At 40.8% G+C, this 21,479-nt stretch overlaps 1 protein-coding gene across 3 annotated transcripts in view; it reads right to left on the bottom strand.

The window, feature by feature from the left end:
• The window catches only part of LOC129187062 (protein SON), a 43,192-nt gene that overhangs the window by 14,621 nt on the left and 7,092 nt on the right, over window positions 1-21,479 (bottom strand). For all 3 annotated transcript variants that reach the window (XM_054786003.1, XM_054785994.1, XM_054786005.1), the window contains exons 8-15: window positions 19,423-19,607; window positions 18,520-18,672; window positions 18,268-18,446; window positions 17,900-18,034; window positions 17,416-17,493; window positions 17,130-17,327; window positions 16,935-17,045; window positions 2,771-2,887 (exon numbers count right to left, since the gene is read on the bottom strand). In XM_054786003.1, the coding sequence (XP_054641978.1) occupies window positions 2,771-2,887; window positions 16,935-17,045; window positions 17,130-17,327; window positions 17,416-17,493; window positions 17,900-18,034; window positions 18,268-18,446; window positions 18,520-18,672; window positions 19,423-19,607 (1,156 nt within the window). The remainder of the gene's footprint in view (window positions 1-2,770; window positions 2,888-16,934; window positions 17,046-17,129; window positions 17,328-17,415; window positions 17,494-17,899; window positions 18,035-18,267; window positions 18,447-18,519; window positions 18,673-19,422; window positions 19,608-21,479) is intronic.

Below are 21,479 nucleotides of genomic sequence, written 5' to 3'. Positions count from 1 at the left end.
AACTGGGCAAACTGGCAGAGTTCCAAGACTCTGACTGCTAAACAAAAAGAACATTCAGGCTCGTCTCAATTTTGCCAGAAAACATTTTGATTTTCCCCAAGACCTTTGGGAAAATATTCTGTGGTCTGACGAGACAAAAGTTTAACTTTTTGAAAGTTTTGTGTCCAATTAAATCCGCTGTAAAAGTAATGCCGCATTTCAGAAAAAGAACATCAGACCAACAATAAAATATTGTGATGGTAGTGTGATGGTCTGGAGCTGTTTTGCTGCTTCAGGACCTGGAAGACTTGCTCTGATAAATGGAAACATAAATTCTGCTGTCTACCAAAAATTCAGTTTCAGCAGCAGAACAATGATCCATAACACAACAGCAAGTCCACCGCTGAACGGTTGAATAAAAACAAAATTAAGACTTTGGAGTGGCCTAGCCGAAGTCCTCCTTTTGAGATGCTGTGGCATGACCTTAAAAAGGCGGATCATGCTCAAAAACCTCCAGTATACTGTCAAACCTGTCTTAGCGGCCACCTGCCTATAACGGCCACTGAAAAATCCCCCACAGAAAATTTGTGTGTTGTAGGCCCTGTGTATAGCGGTCACCTGTCTAACGCGGCCAGCGGCCACCCATTTTGTATCCCTTGGTCAATATCTGACCGCATATAGTGTCCAAAATACCGACTCAAGCAGAAGCTTCATGCACAAAAAAGTTTTGTTTTTTAAGCAATGAAGCCGTCGTGTGTAGACTTTAATTACTGAGGCCTAGCTCAGTCACAATCATTCACAAGATCCACACAAACTGTCAGTTGTTCCACATAAAAAAAGCCGTCTTCTAATTTGCAATGCCGCCCTTTTTTTTAATTTTTTTTTTTAGATGCAATGCCGTCCTGAAAAGATTCAATGACGGCCAAAACGGTAATCTTCCCACTTTGCAATGCCGCCGTGAATAGATTCGAAAATGGCCAAAACACCTGAATAAAACCGCTAAAATTTCACTTAATTGCTGACTAATTAGAGATTAGAAACCTATTCAATAAGAAAGGAGCGATGGTATTGTTAGTTTACTATGATCTTCGCACCTCCTCCGTACTCTATTGTTCACATACACACCCATTAAAAAAAAGTAATAAACTCACATTTGAAACAAGAAACATGTAATAATGTTTTAAAGGTAAAGATTATATTAAAACTTTTTCTATTAAAACTAAAATTTCCTTCGAAAAAGTTTAAGATCAGCCAACCAAATCAAAATTCAAAAACAAAATATGAAAAACAAACATAACAAAAAACAATACTAGCACAGCTTCTAATCACAGACATGTTAATATGTGCGCGCACAAATTCAAAATGGCCGCCAACCTGTCTATAGTGGCCACTTTTGCCATTTCCCTTCAGCGGCCACTATAGACAGGTTTGACTGTAGTTCAATTACAACGATTCTGCAAAGACGAGTGGGCAAAAATTCCTCCACAGCGCTGTCAGAGACTCGTGCAAGTTATCACAAAGGCTTGATTGCAGTTGTTGCTGCTAAGGGTGGTCCAAACAGTTATTAGGTTCAGGGGGAAATCACTTTTTCACACAGGGCCATGTAGGTTTGGATTTTTTTCTCCCTTAATAATAAAAAGTTTCATTTAAAAACTGCATTTTGTGTTCAGTTGTGTTGTCATTGACTAATATTTAAATTTGTTTGATGATCTGAAACATTTAAGTGTGACAAAAAGAAGAAATCAGAAGGTGGGCAAACACTTTTGCACACCACTGTAAGATAGAAAAAATAAATTTATTTAACTAAGTCGTGGTTCACAATTATTTTCTACAAACCTACCTACCGCCTGTACAAATGCAATCGTAACATCTCAATCCACTGTATGAGGTTCATCGAATGTCATCCGCCAATAAACAACTATAAAATACGAGCGAGATTAAGTTGTGATTATTAAACACTCCCAGCAAATTTTCCGAACCGCCACCATCTTCACTGTGACGCCACACCGAGAACAGACATTTTTCTTACTTTTCTTATCTCTCATGTCTTGCCTTGGTTCTTTTTTATTAGGTTCATTATATTTGCAGAGCTACTGGAAAAGTGAATTTCTCTTCAAAATTAATAAAGTATCTATTTGAATGCACAGCAAGTCAAGAAACAGAAATACGACTACACAATAATAACTGATATTGTGTTGCTGCGATTGGGCAGCAACCAGTCCAGGGTGTACCCCACCTCTCGCCCAAAGTCAGCTGCGATAGGCTCCAGCATACCCCACCCTAGTGAGGATAAGCGGCATAGAGAATGGATGGATGGATGGATGGATGGATGGATGGATGGATGGATGGATGGATGGATGGATGGATGGATGGGTGAGTGGTGTACTAATTTTTCTGAGGAATTCTTCGAGTACTTTTTTCAGTATTCAACCACACACAGTTTTCAACCAATTTAATTTATACTTTTAAAGATTAACTTTGCCAAAACAAGAATATAACTGATTTTAAATGTTACCGATGAAAGATGCTTGAGATGACCAAGGGCAAAGGTCAAATTGTCAACCAAGTTTCCTCATTGCTAACCAGCAATGTATGCTAGAGTTTTATTATTCTTTGTTGGTGTGACATATTTTTTGTATCCTGACAAATCTAATAATTAAAACACTCTTCTCTGTTGCAAGTGCAACTACAATTAGCATTATGCATGTTGCTAATCGGCAGATAGGTTCCAAATATAGAACAGTACTGGATTGCATGTTCATTCAAGGTCACGCTGTGTTATATCTTTTACCTTCTTCAGCCAAGCCTGTGGTCCACTATTGGACAGTTCCTCTGTGGAAAGGACCTGGGCTCCTGTGGAGCCTGTGAATAGACCAGGAACTGTGTTGGACTGAGCCCACAAATCCACCTATGAAAGGAGAACTTAGAATGAGTTCAAATAGCATCTCTTTTGATACCATGACAACCACAGATCCCTTAATTTGGCTTTCTTACAATAGTTGTGAACCAGCATCATCAGTTTGTGCTAGTGTTGGAATGTAGAGACACAATGCTGCCATATTTGACAGGACCTGGCTACGTGGGTATGTACTCACAAACACAAAATGTTATTTCCGCATTGCAAAATTTCACAAAAAGAAAAAAAAACTTAAAAAAACACTTAATCTGTCCTGATTTTGATTAAAAATCTGCAAATTTCCCACATGAAACAAGTACTGTTAATTATTGGCTACTACCTTATTCATTTCTTCCTTCTCCTGCTGGGTGTTGTCAGTTACGCTTGCTAAAAAAAGTTATCAATGCATGTGTCCACACCATGTGATGTGTTGCTTTTCGAAGCAATCCACTGGGGCTGCAAGGTGTATCGTTTGAACAATGGTCATCGCACTGCACGCATGTGAAATAGTCATGCCATGGGTGCTGTGATGTTAGATGCAAATGAACTCAATGTGTTCATATCTAAAATGGAGCTTTTTGGTTTGTGTCATAAGAAATGTAAGAGATTGTTTTTAAACCTTATTTAACAACATAACAGGACATGTTGGTTTCACCTCGTGCAGCGTGCAGACGCACCTGCGCGTGTCATAACACGCACACATTAAAAAAAAAAAAAACATTAACGATGTGTCCTGTGTTAGTGTGTGCTGAAAGATCATGTGGATAGAGATTTTTTTTAACACCAGAGAGACATTTTGGAAAATACATGTACATGAAACCATGTTCTTATGGACATAGCCTTTCAAGGATACTGCACACCATACACATACTGTATATACCTAAATGGTGCATTGAGCGAGTTGAACTGGTTCATATTCTATGCATGTATTTTTTTTTTTTAATATTGTTTTGTTAAAGCTTGTTTACTTTCTTCTACACTGCTCAAAAAAATTAGAGGAACACTTCGAAAACACATCAGATCTAAACTGGGGGGAAAATGATCTTGAATATCTTTCCTGATAATAAGTGGGTGATGTATTAGTAACAAAATGATGCCACATAATTTGATAGAAATGAAAATAATCACCCTATAGAGGGGGGAAATCAAAGACACCCCAAAAATGAAAGTGAAAAAATGATGCAGCACACTGGTCCATTTTGCTAAAATGTCATTGTAGCAACTCAAAATGATTCAGTAGTTTGTGTGGCCCCCACGTGCTTGTACGCATGCCTGACAATGTCAGGGCATCATTTTTTCACTTTGTCTTTGATTCTACCCCTTACCCCTCATCTTACCCCTTACACCTAGGTTTCGCGTGTACGCAAGAATCAAGTGTTGTCCCAATTGTCCTTAAACAGGGGTATCATGACTATTCTTTCAAAGCACTTCATAACAATGGGAGTGAGTGCTATAGGGCGATAGTCATTCAAGCAGGTCACACGTTGCTTTTCTTGGGTACGAGCACTATGGTGGTGGACTTAAAGCAGGTCGGTACAGATGCTTGTGCAAGCGACAGGTTAAATATGTCAGCAAGCACATCAGCCAGCTCTAATGAGCTTAGTGGCTTCTTCGCCTTGGCCTTAGGTTTTAAGGGGTAGGGGAAGGGACAAGGGGTGAGACAAAAGAGAAGGGCGAAGAGGTAGAATCGGGATTCTGCCTTAATGCGGCCCATCCTCAACCAGACTACCTTCAGTTGCCCCCAGGTAAATTGAGTTTGAGACCCCCGCTGCTTGCCACTTGTTGATGTCTGAGCAGCAGCTGTAGTAATTCTACATTTGACCAACTATCCTTAAAGATTTGTCAGATCAACTCATGTAGATGTTTGGACTTGTCTGCACCCTTAATCACAGAGTGATTCTATAGACGCTCATTGCATTTGGCTCAGCGCCAATTTTGGAGCACCCGCGATCACCAGGCCCATTTCACAACACACCTCATACATTGGCCACAATATGCCATTTCATGACGTGGACATTTGCGTCTTATAGTCTGGTGTGGCTTATATACTGTATGTACAAATCTGTTTTTCTGTCTAAATTTAGCAAGTGCGGCTTAAACACCGGTGTGTCTTAGACACTGTAAATTACGATATATATAATGTTTTTTTTAATTTTTTTTATTATAAATATCAGAGGACAGCTGGGCAGCCCTGACATAAATAAACAAAGACAAGAAGGGAAGGAAAAACAGTGAACCGTATTATTATTATTATTCTATTATAATTATAACAGAGGTTTATTTGGTTTCAAATAATGTTGACAATATCTTCAATATCTTTTGGCGTCAATTTGTGAGCAATAAAAACTTAAAAACGCACCTGCATTTAGGGATGTCCTGATCCACATTTTATGGACCTGCAGTTTTTTTTGTTTGTTTTTCAATAATAATAACCTTTTGTTACAAACATGAATTTGTGGGATTGAATATGGTTATGAAAATAGCTCTTCAAAGCATTAAAAATAATGCAACCAAATTATTGCTGAATTTACTTTTTTATTACACGGCATGACCAACAATACTGTTTGGCTTTTGCAACAAACCTCTGTGAGTAAGGTATCTAATCCAATAAAAGATAATAATAATAATAAATGATAAAATTTGAAAAAATGGGCGTGTAAAATACTTTTAGGGTAGGACTAATCATTTTGACATGGTTATAGATCAATTTGTGGTGTAATTTTCAATATATGACTTTTTTTTTTTTAAACTCTCTTGGGGCCTCTAAAATGTGTTTTATTTTTTCCCAAATTCCATTTTAATTTTTTAGACTTCATTTTTTTACCTTTTCCAATTATTTTACCAGCATAGAGTGTGTGCAATTTGGGTTAGTGAGTAAAATGCAAAAATCCTTACATTTATCGATGTAATACATTATTGGCCCATTTTGTCCAGTAATTGAGAAATGGATGTAGCTTAGCTAACTTTTCAAATGGGATGTCAGCCCCAGCACATACTGCTACAAAATCTTCAACAAACTATAATGCCCGTGCTTGTGATTAAGGAAGATGTAGTATAGGTAGATGCAGATATAATTCCAATCGCGTTATTTTTTTCACAATGAGACAAATGTGACAAAGAGCTCTCTTATTTTGAAGGCTGGAATGTGTTGTGTGTGTTGAGAATGGCAATTGACGGTTTATTCGTGCTGGGTGCAAGAATAAACTCTCGTCTTTTTTCACTCAGAACTTGCACGTTGTCAGTGGGCGTTGTAAAATGGTCCTTACAATAAAGCAGTAAAACACAACACAGTGAAGTCACGCACACACACAGTTGCACTAGCTAAACTAAGTGAACCCCGCTAGCTTCCATTCATGCTCCGTAACAGAGGAGTTTCCAAGGTTTTGTGCCGACGTTTCGACATGTTTAGTAGTGTTTGTGTGGTCCTATTATAAGCAACCAGTGGTCAGAGCAGCACTTCCCATGTGAGCTCCCTAAACCATGACATTGTAGCACACATGTACCGCTGTAGCTATGGAGCCCAATATCCAACGTCCGACATGAAACTAACTTCACCACAGTACACCGCGGTCATGTGTGCATGGTGGTGTTGTGTTTTTTCTTCTTGCGGGTGCCCCGACTAATAAGTAATAAAAACACAAAAATTTGTCTTTACATATACAGGTATTTATAATACGTTTTTTAAAATTATAAATATCAAAGGACAGCTGGACAACCCTGATGCAAATAAACAAAGTTCAGTAGAGAAGAGTAAAACAGTGAGCTGGCATTGTTTAAACTACAGGCTTGAACTATTAATGCTGCACTTCAGCCCGTAAGGAACTACCTGGCACTTATGCATAATGTAAGCAGACACAAGCACAGATATACTGCTTGTGGTGCTCAAGCACCTGCCCTTTTACGTTGCATGAGAAAAGTACCCTTTCTGCAGGGGCCTGTACTGTGAAAGTGGCTCAACATACCTGTGCTTTGTGCTCATGATGCAGCTCAACAAAACCTAAATTCCCCAAACAGAGCTAAACAGTACCGCGACAGTGGTTATCAACTTTGTCAAGTCCAGTTCTCTGCTTTATGGTCATTGCGTGTTCACATAAACGGGGGCATTTGACGTCATATTCTACTTCCACGCAAAAACGGAGCGATCCCAGCCAGTGTATTTTACACAACATGAACAACTAATTATGATGGAGCATTATGATTATGGCGTCACTGCCAAAAGCAACATTGTCAGGAGACAACAATAAAGTGTGGGAGTGGGCAAAATATTGCTGAGCATGTAAATGCTCATTAACACTTATACTACTAACTCCACCCTTAGTGTTTTAATTTATGAACGCTCAACACTGTGCAACTTTTAAATATTAAACCCTTATCAAACTAAAAAAATAAATAAACTGGAGTGACAACTGTCTTTATTTTTTCATCTTTGAAATATGTCTATATTGGTTTCACATGTTACGGCTCTGAATTACAGAATGCTGTACGGCACGGTGGCCACTAGATAGAAGTGTTGACGTGTTTTGTGGCACCTTTTTCCTATGTGAAATGTTTTTCCTTTTAGTCAGAATAACTTGTTTTGTTGCAGTTGATTAATGCCTCAGAGTGCTTATTCCTCCGGCAAATATTGTAATATAAGAAGACTAACTGGCTGAGTACTCACGCAAGGACTGGTGCAACTTATACGTCTGCTAATATTGCCCGAAGAAATAGTGGACGAGGCTTTGAATCCTTGTCAGGGTTAATGGCAATGTATGGCAATATGTGATTATAATTTTTTTTTAACAATACTGGTCCTCACAGTGTCTGCCAAGAAAAGCTCTGACTAGTCAAGTCCCCACTGAAGGCCCACATACAATTGCAGTCATTACTTTAACTTTTAAAATGTTTTGTTTTGTTTCAATTTGTAGAAAAAAAAATATTTTATTTATTATTGGTTAGTTTCAGTATAACATTGGTAAAAATAATACATACAGAACTTACTGTATTATATTCTAAAATTGTTGGTCTTGCTTAAAAATGCACTGTAGAGATGTGCTCTCATTTGGTTATTTTGCCTCAACAATTTGTGTTCATGTTGTCATGGCTACCACTGATGTGACATCTAATCAAATCGACGGGCTACACATGTGGCAGAAAATAAATCAGGTGTGCCTGTGTGTGCAGTGTTCACACAAAAAGCAAAGTGTTGTGTGCTGTGGTGTATGTCACGTTAAAACGTTGAGAAAGAAGATACTCTGTTAATAGGTTATGGGCCCAGAGTCATAACCTACAGTTTGGTCAACCTACCAGGTGAAAGTTGAGACGTTCAGTCCGTGCACCTGAGAGCTGAGTGAAGTGATCCACCAGCAGCATGAGTAAAAAAAACAGACGCGGTCTCAAGCAGCCGCTGAGCGAGGCTCATTTTTGATGGAGATGAGAAAAAGTTTTTGGGCCACATCTGTCTGCAAAGGTTGAAAGACACTATTCTAAATGAACCCGGTCCCGATGATGAGGAGGATGAGGAGAAAAACGCAGCGGCCTATGCGGAGCTCATTCAGTTCCTGGATGACAAGAGCCTGTCGCTGGTGATGTGTGACGTGGCAGATGATGGACGCAAGGCACTCAAGATTCTCCGTGAGTACTATGCTGGCAGCAGGATAACGCACTGAGAGCATCTGCGGAAGCCAGGAACAAGGAACACGCATTCGATCAGCAACACGGAGACGCGGATGCCAAACGTCAAGAGGAAAGATCTGATGGTGGATGCAGGAGCAACGTCATACGCTCAGGAACATTATACATCCCAACATATCCAGGATATATTCTCAGTGAAAGCAGCTACCCCCAGCCGAGCCACAGTGATCTTCAGTGAGAAGAACAATGTTCTGCTCCATAAAGATGGTACTAAATTTCCCATAAACGTACACAACAAGCCCTCTTATCTGCACACATCTAAAAATGACTGCAATGACCAATGTAAGAAAAGCCTTGATCTGCAGAGTTGATCTGCAGAGTTGCAATTTTGCTGATGTAATGAAGCTAAGAAATGTTGTAGATGAGATGGGCATTAAGAAAGAAGGAAGTAAACCTGCCCCACATTGTGAGATATGAAATCTGACAATGGTACAGAGTACACAGGCAAAGAGTAACAAGCATTAATGAGCAGGTGTGGTATTAGGCACAAGACCTCTGCTCCATTTTCTCCACACCAAAATGGCTGGAAAACCTTATTTGTGATGGCCAGGTGTATGCTCATAGAGAGTGAGCTTCCCAAAATGTGGTGGACATATGCAGTCCAAACAGCTGCTGTGGTTAGGAATAGGTGCTTCAACAATCGCACTAAATGTTAACAGGCAAACAGCCAAATACTGCCAGGATGCAGAAGTTCGGACTAGTGTGTTTTGCTTACAACAACAAAAAGGAAAGTTAGACATTGGCATTGGACATTGGCATTTTTGTTGGATATGACAAGAATAGTCCAGCCTATATGGTGTACTATCCCAGCAGCAGGAAAATACAAAAGCACAGACTAGTGGAGTTTGTAAACAGAAAGAATAATTACATACTACTAATTACATACTATCCAAAATAAAAGACAATCTGTGAAAGCCCCATCAGTTAGCTCACATGCAACTGATATCAATGAGGTGTACTCAGAAAATGAGATTGAAAAGGGCAATGCAGAAACAATGAAAGTTGAAAACAAAGAAGACAAACCTGCAGACAGACGCTATCCTGACAGAGAGGAAAAAGCCAGATTATGATGGTGATTGTGTGTGTGTGGTTTTGAAGAAGACATAATAGACATTGACTATTGTTAGACTTTTGTGTAATGTGCCCCAGACATATTAAGAAGCAGTAAACTCAGTGAATGGAAAAGAATGGTCAAATTCTGTGGATGAGGAGATGCAATCGTTGAAAGACAATGTGACATTTACCCTGACCACCCTCCTCCCTGAGGGCAGAGATGTTGGTTAAATGGGTCTATGCTTTGAAAAAGAAAGGTGAATGATCAGACAAATATAAGAAAGAGAGAAAAGAGGCGTGAACTATGATGAGACTTTTTCTCCTACAGCCAGAACGACAAGCATCAGGGTGTTGGCGCAGGGAGTGGCACAGAACAATCTGTGCATCAAATGGATGTAAAAACTGCCTATTTACATGCACCAATCAAGTTTGAGATCTATACTGAACAGCCTGAGGGTTATGAAGTTAGATCTAAAGAAGGTGACAAACTGGTTTGCAAACTTGGAAAAATCCTTATATAGACTAACACAGTCAGGGCGCAACTGGAACAAAATGTTGCATGATTATTTGTGTGAGATACAGTTTGTACAGAACCCAGTTGATCATTGTGTATATAGTAAATTCACAGATAAAGAAAAAGTTCACATTATCATATGGGTGGATGATTTGATTATTGCTGCCAGTGATGATGTTTTGACACGTGTTAAGACAATGCTGAAGTCCAAGTTTAAAATGAAAGACCTACGTAAACTGGCACATTTTCTAGGTATTGAATTTGAGCAAACTGCTGATGATGTTAAGATGTCACAATTCAAATATGTGCACAAAATACTGGAGAGATTTGACATGACAAACTGATAAACATAGGGCTACCCCTTGGGAACAAAACCTTGACTACAGTGATGACGCTGAAGTAATGGATGATGTGCATGATGTGATACAGAGAGGCAGTTGGTAGCTTAATCTACCTGGCAATCTGTACAAGGCCAGATATAAATTTTGTAGTGAGCAAACTGTCTCAGTATGTCAGTAAGCCAACTATTGAGCAATGGACAACTCTAAAGCATATTTTAAGATATTTAAAAGGTACTCAAAACAAAAACTTTGTTTTAGAAAATACAAAGATGAGAAACTCATTCATGCTTACAGCGATGCTAATTGGGCTGCTGATATCTGTGATTGAAAGAACACAGCTGGTTACTTTATCAGCCTAAACAGCAATGGTCCAGTAGTCTCATGTGAAACCCAACGACAGCCTACAGTTGCTCTATCCACTTGTGAGGCTGAGTATATGGCTTTAGCTACGACTATGCAACAGTTCCTGCACTTGCAAAAACTGTTGAAATGCACTATAGCATTAGCTAACAAGCCTGTACATAGACAGGGATGCAAATGTGGACATTAAATACTACTTTGAGAGATCTGTACTGAATGGAGATCAAATGATCCTGCAATACTGTCCAACAAATTAAATGGTTGTGGATGTCCTAACAAAGCCTGCAGCTAAACTAAAACTTACAAACTTTGAAATGCTTATGTTTGGTGAATAAAAAATATATTAACCAAATTACAATATATTACCAAAAGTATTTGCTCACCCATCCAAATGATCACAATAAGGTGTCCTAATCACTTGGCCTGTCCTAATCACTTGGCCTGGCCGCAGGTGCATAAAATCAAGCCCCTAGGCATGCAGACTGTTTTGACAAACATTTGTGAAAGAATGGGCCGCTCTCAGGAGCTGCTCAGTGAATTCCAGCGTGGAACTGTCATAGGATGCCACCTGTGCAACAAATCCAGTCGTGAAATTTCCTCGCTCCTAAATATTCCACAGTCAACTGTCAGCTATAATAGAAGAAAATGGAAGCGTTTGGGAACAACAGCAACTCAGCCATGAAGTGGTAGGCCATGTAAACTGATGGAGAGGGGTCAGCGGATGCTGAGGTGCATAGTGCAAAGAGGCCGCCGGCTTTCTGCACAGTCAATTGCGACAGAGCTCCTAACTTCATGTGGCCTTCAGATTAGCCCAAGTACAGTACGCAGAGAGCTTCATGGAATGGGTTTCCATGGCCGAGCAGCTGCATCCAAGCCATACATCACCAAGTGCAATGCAAAGCGCCAGATGCAATAGTGTAAAGCACGCCGCCACTGGACTATAGAGCAGTGGAGACGCATTCTCTGGAGTGATGAATCACGCTTTTCCATCTGGCTATCTGATGGACGAGTCTGGGTTTGGAGGTTACCAGGAGAACGGTACATTTCGGATTGCATTGTGCCAAATGTGAAATTTGGTGGAGGAATTATGGTGTGGGGTTGTTTTTCCAGGAGTCGGGCTTGGACACTTAGTTCCAGTGAAAGGAGCTTTGAATGTTTCAGGATACCAAAACATTTTGGACAATTCCATGCTCCCAATCTTGTGGGAACAGTTTGGAGCGGGCCCCTTCCTCTTCCAACATGACTGTGCACCAGTGCACAAAGCAAGGTCCATAAAGACATGGATGACAGATTCTGGTGTGGATGAACTTGACTGGCCTGCACAGAGTCCTGACCTGAACACCTTTGGGATGAATTAGAGTGGAGACTGAGAGACAGGCCTTCTCGACCAACATCAATGTGTGACCTCACCAATGCACTTTTGGAATAATGGTCAAAAATTCCTATAAACACACTCCTCAACCTTGTGGACAGCCTTCCGAGAAGAGTTGAAGCTGTAATAGCTGCAAAAGGTGGACCAACATCATATCAAACCCGATGGGTTAGGAATGGGATGGCACTTAAGTTCATATGTGAGTCAAGGCAGGTGAGCAAATACTTTTGGTAATATAGTGTATGTTAAATATAAAGTTTTTGAAATATGAGCAAGTGGGGGTGTTGAAATGTGCTCTCATTTGGTTATTTATTTTGCCTAAACAATTTGGTTCATGGCTACCAGTGATCATGTGACCTCTAATCAAATACAGTCAAACTTGTCTATAGCGGCCACTGGTGGGAGTCTGCATAAAGTGGCCGCTATAGACAGGTGGCCTCTATAGACAGGTTGGCGTCCAGTTTGAATGTTGACCAGTAGAGGAAAAAAAAGAAAAAAAGGGGGGGAAAAAAATAAAAATAATAATGTTGACCAGTAGAGGGCACTGCAGACTGCAGATAAAAGTTGTACAGCACTACTAGGCTTGTTATTATCATGGTTCATGGTTTTAATCCTGAACATGCATGAGTCAAACAGTAGCACATCACATAGTACAATTCACAATTTTGCATGTCCAAAAAGGAGTAGGAAGAAGCAAAGCTTATTTAATCCTACTCCTCATCAGTTTCACATCAGTTGCAATACATTTATTCACCTCTTGTTCTTCCAAGTGTACTTTGTAGGTCTACATGACAATGTAGTGCAATCATAGCCAAGGTTTTTACTTACTAAAAGGAAGCTAGAGGCTTAATAATAACTGATAGAATATATCCACGACCCACAGAACAAAGCTGTGCTAGTAATGTCTTACGCTTGTTTTTTATATTTTACTTTTTATACGGCAGAGTGTCATTACAGCTTTAGTTCATTAGGAAGACGTGAAGTGACGGTGGGCGTCCCGAGCAGGAGAGCTAGGCTCAGTGCTAGTTGTGAGTTTCGAGAGAGTTGGGAAGTGTGTTTGTGTTGGCGTGGATGTAAAGTCCTGCAGTGTTCTCCGCTGTTAATAGAGCCATTAAAGTGCATCGGCGACGTGAGTCTCTCCTTCCCCACAACAAGCGGCATTACAGTATTGACCAGTGCACACCAGGAAATAAACGGTGTCATTTCTTACAGGCATTGGCTGGACAGCTATGTAGTGGGGCTTGTTTAACCTTTGCCTTGTGGGCAAGCAGGAAGGAGAGACGATGCTGAGAGATGTGTGTGTGTTCTGAACTGCTGTCTGGTGGCCGCGTTCAAGAAATAAAGTTGGCAGAAGCAACAGGAGAAGTTTCCTTCTTTGCTTCGGAGCTGAATAACACTGACAAGTTAACAGACTAGTAGCGAACGGAAAAGAAGACGGCTTTTTTTGTGTCGAATACAGAAGATGAGGACTTTGATGGATTTGTGGATGAGGATTGATCAAAAATAACGTGAGTACATTCTAAAATACATCAATTAAGTACAACCAAACTCAGTTTTGCTCCCGCTGCCGCATGCATGCTAGCGTATGTTTTTTTTTTATTATTGTAGCGTCGCTGGGAGCACGTCCTGTTCCCAGCCTACTTTGCGGTAATGTTTTGGCGCAAATGCTCTTAAAGTTACATGTTTGACCAGGAAATAGCAAGCTCAAAAGAAGACGGCTTTTTTATGTGGAACAACTGACAGTTTGTGTGGATCTTGTGAATGATTGTGACTGAGCTAGGACTCAGTAATTAAAGTCTACACATGACGGCTTCATTGATTGAAAAACGAAACTTTTTCGTGCATGAAGCTTCTACTTGAGTTGGTAATTTGGTATATTATTAATCTTTAACATGATTTCCGCCAAAAACTCATTTATAAAGCCTTTGTTTAACTTGGTGGGCAGTAAACCACAGCACATAAGATGGGACTGGACAGTGTGAGTACAAAACACTGTACAAAACAAAACACTGTAGCTCAAAGCTGGTATAGGCTTTAGTGAAGAGTAGGCGGCACTTTAAGGTGTGCTTGTCAACAGTAGCAATACCCCCGAGGCTGTGGCATTGGGCTGAGAAATTGTCGCTTTTGTGCCTTCATTCATATTAGCGTTTGCCTGCTTACTTGCTAACTGCTAGCTAACTACTAGTGAGTGTATCCCCCGCCTCCACGTACTGGGACAAAGAGGCTGAATAGCTGACAGGAGGGATCACTCTCTCGGTTCATTCCACTACAGAACCAGTGTGCACAGACCACATGCAGGGTGAACCTTTTTGTCATCCAGCCTGTGGTATGGCGAGGAAAAGCAACAGGCATACGTATATGCATATGTCAATTTATCAAGGCCATCAAAATTATCCACCTTGTTTTTTTAGCGTTTGATTTATAGATTATCGTGACAGGCCTACATGTAATACACCTAATAAACTGACAACAAGAAGCAAAAGGGCAGGATTGTGGAGGAATTAAAGACATTTAAATTTTGGTTATTTTCTGTTTTTGCTGTAGACTGCAAACATTTGAGTTTGAGTACATCAATAGATGAATATGTGACCATAGAGCAAAATTTCAGCTTTTACTCTATTTCCATGTATTTTTATTAGGGGAGCAATAAAAACACACACAATACTAGACTTATATTATATGTACAGTATTATTGCACTACAAATTTGAAGACATCTCAACTGAATGCACAACTTAGAACAGGGGCAAGAAACCTTTTTGGCAAAGAGAGACATATATTATAAAATGTATTTCCGTGAGAGCATTTTAGAGTATTATTTAACGTTGAATACAACTAAATGCGTGCATGTTATCTTCTTGCTTTTCTTTTTGTGTGAACTTTTTGTGTGAACTCGTGTAGAACACACGTGTAGACCATCTACAGTCAAACCTGTCTTAGCGGCCACCTTTATAGAACGGCCACCTGCCTATAGCAGCCGCTGAAAAATCCCCCGCAGCAAATTTACATGTTATAGACCCTGTGTATAGCAGTCACCTGTCCAACGCGGCCAGCGGCCACCCATTTTGTCTCCCTTGGTCAATATCTGACCGCATATAGCGGCCAAATTACCAACTCAAATAGAAGCTTTATGCACGAAAAAGTTTCGTTTTTCAATCAATGAAGCCGTCACGTGTAGACTTTAATTACTGAGTCCTAGCTCAGTCACCATCATTCACAAGATCCACACAAACTGTCAGTTGTTCCACATAAAAAAGACGTCTTCTTTTGAGCTTGCTATTTCCTGGTCAAACATGTAACTTTAAGAGCATTTGCACCAAAACATTACCGCAAAGTAGGCTGGGAACAGGACGTGCTCCCAGCCACACTACAATAAAAAAAAAAAACATACGCTAGCATGCATGTGGCAGTGGGAACAAAACCTGAGTTCGGTTGTACTTAATTGAAGTATTTTACAATGTACTCACGTTATTTTTGATCAATCCTGTCTTCTTTTCCGTTCGCTACTAGTTTGTTAACTTGTCAGTGTTATTCAGCTCCGAAGCAAAGAAGGAAACTTCTCCTGTTGCTTCTGCCAACTTTATTTATTGAACGCGGCCACCAGACAGCAGTTCAGAACACACACACACATCTCTCAGCATCGTCTCTCCTTCCTGCTTGCCCACAAGGCAAAGGTTAAACAAGCCCCACTACATAGCTGTCCAGCCAATGCCTGTAACAAGTGACACCGTTTATTTCCTGGTGTGAGACAATGTGCACAATGTGTGTCAATACTGTAATGCCGCTTGTTGTGGGGAAGGAGAGACTCACGCCGCCGATGCACTTTAATCGCTTTATTAACAGCAGAGAACACTGCAGGACTTTACATCCACGCCAACATAAACACACTTCCCAACTCTCTCGAAACTCACAGCTAGCACTGAGCCTAGCTCTCCTGCTCGGGACGCCCACCGTCACTTCCTGTCACTTCCTGATGAACTAAAGCTGTAATGACATTCTGCCGTATAAAAAGTAAAATAAGCGTAAGACATTACTAGCACAGCTTTGTTCTGTGGGTCGTGGATATATTCTATCAGTTATTATTAAGCCTCTAGCTTCCTTTTAGTAAGTAAAAACCTTGGCTATGATTGCACTACATTGTCATGTAGACCTACAAAGTACACTTGGAAGAGCAAGAGGTGAATAAATGTATTGCAACTGATGTGAAACTGATGAGGGGTAGGATTAAATAAGCTTTGCTTCTTCCTACTCCTTTTTGGACAGGCAAAATTGTGAATTGTACTATGTGATGTGCTACTGTTTGACTCATATGCATGTTCAGGATGAATTAAAACCATGAACAATGAACCATGATAATAACAAGCCTAGTAGTGCTGTACAACTTTTATCCGCTGTCCGCAGTGCCCTCTACTGGTCAACATTATTATTATTTTTTTTTCCCTTTTTTTTCTTTTTCCTCTACTGGTCAACATTCAAACTGGACGCCAACCTGTCTGTAGAGGCCACCTGTCTATAGCGGCCACTTTTGCAGACTCCCTCTAGTGGCCACTATAGACAAGTTTGACTGTACTTTGTATATTTATAGTCGTAGGTAGATCTTTGGGACTTGGTCATTTTAGAAGTAGCTCGCAGGCTAAAAAAGTGTGAGCACCCCTGATCTAAACAGTACTAGCAAAATTGAATGACAGCATTAGTGTGCTATCTTATCTCTGAGGATTTACAAAATAATAGCAAAAAACAACATCTACCTGCTCTTGGGCCCGGCTAAGCATGCAGATGGCGCTGACATCATGAGGGTTCTCAGCCAAGCGCCTCTGAGCTTTTATCCTCTCACTCACAGCCTGAGAAATGTCCACAGGCTACAGAGATGAAAGATGTTTAGTAAAGCTGTCATTCATGCAAAATTGACAGAATATTAGGAACCCTTCTCAGGGCAACTGAACCTGAGGCGGTGGGTCAGGAAAAACGCTGTCTCCATCTACTGCCAATGGCTCGGCCAATCCCGGCAATGCTGCGGCTTTCAGAGTTTCACTGGTTGCTGATAGAGAGCTCAGCGCCACCATTAGACCGGCAGTCTGTGCCTCCTCTAATGTTTTGTCCACTGGCACCCAATCTCCATAGGCATTTAGTGTCTTGCTCTCCTGGAAAGCACACACCCCATCAAATCACTCAAAACACAACACGAGAACATTTTGTCCTCAAAAACCACTGTAAATCTTTCACTGAGACCTTTTTTCGGTGTTGAGATCCTGAAGATACAGGGAACTCTTTTGCCATGCCTGCAGCTGCTGGTCGTACAGTTGTATTCTGAAAATGGGGGTAAGAAAGATGGAAAGAAATATTCGTCAAAATAGCATATTTTAAAAGTGGATTTTATGATGACTCACTGATTCCCGGAAAAGGTATAGTTTGGCATGTCTTGTTAAGAGCCAGTAGTGTATTCAAGTTTCTGAAGCTTTTTGCTGAAGCAGCTCAAAATTAACAGCGAGTTGTGTAAGACCTTACATTTCAACAACAGTAAGATTGTAAAATAAGCAGTTACTTTCAAATGATATTCACTGTACTATGTACTGTATTACATTTTGACAGTAAATTGCATGACACTGTAAATTAGTTTAATTATGCAAAACCAATTTATTTGCATTATTATGGGGCAGAGCATGTGCAGAAAAAGATTTTTGGCTTGCATGATGTAATTTGTGGAATATGTTACATTAATGTTGAAGCTGATGGCCTTATGTTCACGCAGAAGCAATCCCCCACATGGTTTCCCGTCATCATCCTCCACTGACACATGCGGTACTGCCACTGGCAGCTCGCCTTTGCTGTCCACAATCATCTTGCACTTCTAAAAACACAAATACGGCTATTATAGATGACAATCTATCTGCTTTTACAAATTAAAAAAATGTCCACAGTGCAAAGCAACAATTTGTAGGATTAAAACCTTAAATAACATTATAAATGCTGTCCTAGCTTCAAACCCAATATCTGTCATCATTACCAACTCTGCAAGATTAGTGAAGTCACAGAAAAGAAGTGTATTGTTCAGTGTCAAATCTGTAGAATCTGGGGCCTTACATCAGTGAACTCCTTAATGCTGATGCTATTGGCCTGCTTCACTACTTTCTTTTTCACTTCCTCAAAAGCAGCATTTATGGGCTGAGTGAGGTTTGCACCAGCAGGTTTGTTGGTAATGGTGGGAAGTGGCAGCAGTGAGGACAGAGTGCCAATGTTGGACAAGGCAGCAGTCATGGTGGCTGTAAAGTAGACACAACCAGTGATGTACAGTTAGTATATTGTGAACATGTTCACTTTAATTAATATTCATACCTGCTGTCATACTGGCCATAGCAGCATTCATTGCCATGTTTGGCAATGCCAACGGCAGAATTGAGGTCCTCAGGCTGGTGGGGATGGACATACCTGCTTTGGCACACATGGCAGCTGCATTGGCCTTGGCAATTTCCAATAGCTGTTCCTTTCCTGGGGGGAAGAAAAAAAAGGCATTTTTTTCATTGACATGCCAGTCACCCTTCACTGTCAGGGGTATCTACCACAATGATACAGTACCCTAGGCTAGAGTTAGATACACTACAGCAGTGGTCCCCAACCTTTTTTGACCCACGGACCGGCTTGCGTTCCCACAAATCTCCAGCGGACCAGGGGGGTCGTACATTATAGCGATCTAATTTCTTATTTATTATGTATTGTGTAAAACTAACACATGAATAACATCTAATTAAAAGCACAAAATGAATGCCGACCCACCATCCACCAGTTCAAGCCTGGAGTTTTTCCAGAGACATTATTATATTGCTGTGTGGTAAAAGGCAGTGCGCTAGCATGAATTAACTTGAGACAAATGTGCACATTACCACTCAATCAAAGTGTCAAGTCAAGTCATCAAAACTTACTTTATGCATTCCCACATAGTATCAGCATTTGAGACCAAATGAGGTGAAAGAAAAATGGTAAAAATACAGTAGTAGTCTATCTGTGCGGCATGAGAAAGTTAGCACACGCACAATGGACATGCATCAAGTGAGACGGATGTAACAGAGGGAATCCAGCCACTTTTCAAAATAAAACATAAAAAAATTGAAAAATTCTGGAAATTATTTGTTCTTTCTGTGCTGCCTGGTACCAAATGACCCACTGCCCGGGGGTTGAGGATCACTGCACTACAGTACAGTTTACTGATCTGGATACAAAATCGTAAAAATAATATCTGACCTAGTTCACTGATTCGTTGAGGGCTGCTGGCATGTGCGTGACGTTTCCGCGTCAGGGATCTTTTTTTGCGCAAAACAAGCACAGGCGAGTGGCTTGGCTCTCGTTTCCAGCGGTCCCTCTGCCTGTAAATAGCCTGCCATCCCCGTGGCGCAGAACGTGACCTCCGTGACTTCCAGCCTCTGGACCTGCATAGACCACATGTAGTTTCACTTACTTTAAATTACCAATAATACAGTGGGAACCTTGGTTAGCATCATTAATCATTCCAGAACGTTGGACTTAAACCGAAACGTATTCTAACCAGGGATGTCCAATAATATCGGCCCACCAATATTATCGGCTCGATACTGATATTAAAAATGTAATCATCATCAGTAGATATCCGTATCTGTTTTTCCCTATGAAAACCGATTTAAAAAACTGCTGTATATATGAAAATGGGCTCCTGTACTGGCTGTCGTCGAGGCATCCAGTGCGGCCACTACGTGGAAATACTTCATCACGTCGTGTTATTCCTCGCAGTCGGAAATGGGCTTTGATGTGTTGAAACCATGGGTGTGGGTTGTGTTGCCGGCGCAGATAGCACCGACGTTAGCCAACTCGTTAGCTTGTAGCGGCGCTGGTATGGCCTCGCTGTTGTCACTGTTTTTTACCTGCGTCAAAGGTCAGCAAATGTCGAGATATGATTCAAAACAAGTCAGGAGTCGAGGTAGGTGGCACCAATCAGTTTACTCTACACTCAACTCAACAACAAGCAACTAACTCTATCAACAGCTGGCGACAACAGTGGTCACCAACCTTTTTGAGACCAAGAGCACTGGTCTTGGCAGTGAAATTGTGCAAGATCTACCACCCCCCAACAAGGTTGATGTATACAATCCTGATCAAAATCTTAAGACCAGTTAAAAAATTGCTAGAATTTGCATTTTGCACATTTGGATCTTAATGAGGTTTTAAGTAGAGCTACAATATGCAAAAAAAAAGAAGGGGGAGTAAACAAAAAACATTTTGAAAAATAAATTTATTAAAAACAACAACAACTAAATTGAAAGAGGCTGTTTATCAGTTGATCAAAAGTTTAAGACCATTGCTCAAAAAAATAAACTCTCCAAACCAGAACAAAAAATGTTCTCAGTAGGACTCCGTAATGAGTAGCTTCACCGTTCTTGTTAATCACTTCAAAAATGGGTTTGGGCATGCTTGATGGGAGTGTTTCCAGGAGGCTAGTGGGAACATTGCTCCAAGTGGGAAGGGCATCAACTGTCTGGAACTGATGGCCATTTTTATAAACTTTCCTTGCCATCCACCCCCAAATGTTCTCTATGGGATTTAAATGAGGGGAACACGCATGATGGTCCAAAAGAGTGATGTTATTCTCCCTGAAGAAGTCCTTGGTCAAGCGAGCATTGTGAACTGCAGCGTTGTCCTGTTGAAAAACCCAGCTGTTACCACACAGACGAGGGCCCTCAGTCATGAGGGGATGCCTGCTGCAACATCTGCATCCATTTGACAACCCTGCACCACTTGAAGCTCCAGTGTTCCACTGAATGAAAAAGCACCCCAGAACATGATAGACCCCCCTCCACTGTGCCGGGTAGAAAACATTTCAGGTGGGATCATGCCAGTAACGTTGGAAGCCATCTGGACGGTCAAGGTTACTTTTTTTTTTTTTCATCAGAGAATAAAACTTTGTTCCACCTTTCAATGTCCCATGTTTGATGCTCCCTGGCAAAGTCTAAACGGGCAGTTTTGTGGCGTTGAAGGATACAAGGTCTTTGAATTAGTTTTTTAACCCTTTTCCCGTAGATGCCGTCTGATGGTTATTGGTCTGCAGTCGGCACCAGTAAGGGCCTTAATGTGGGTGGAAGACCGCCCTGTGTCTTGATGGACAGTCAATTGGATCCTCCGGCTCAGCGCAGGTGTGATTTTTTTTGGTCTACCACTGGACTTTTTTGTTCCATAATGCTCAGGATCTTTCAAAAAATTTAGAATGACTGATTTACTACGCCCAACCTCAGCAGCAATGGCACGCTGCGAGAGGCCTTGCTTATGCAGCT

The sequence above is a fragment of the Dunckerocampus dactyliophorus genome, chromosome 1 (genome assembly GCF_027744805.1).
Source record: "Dunckerocampus dactyliophorus isolate RoL2022-P2 chromosome 1, RoL_Ddac_1.1, whole genome shotgun sequence".
NCBI classification, from domain to species: domain Eukaryota; kingdom Metazoa; phylum Chordata; class Actinopteri; order Syngnathiformes; family Syngnathidae; genus Dunckerocampus; species Dunckerocampus dactyliophorus.
The sequence above is the reverse complement of the archived record's forward strand: the minus strand, read 5'-3'. Positions and strand labels throughout refer to the sequence as shown.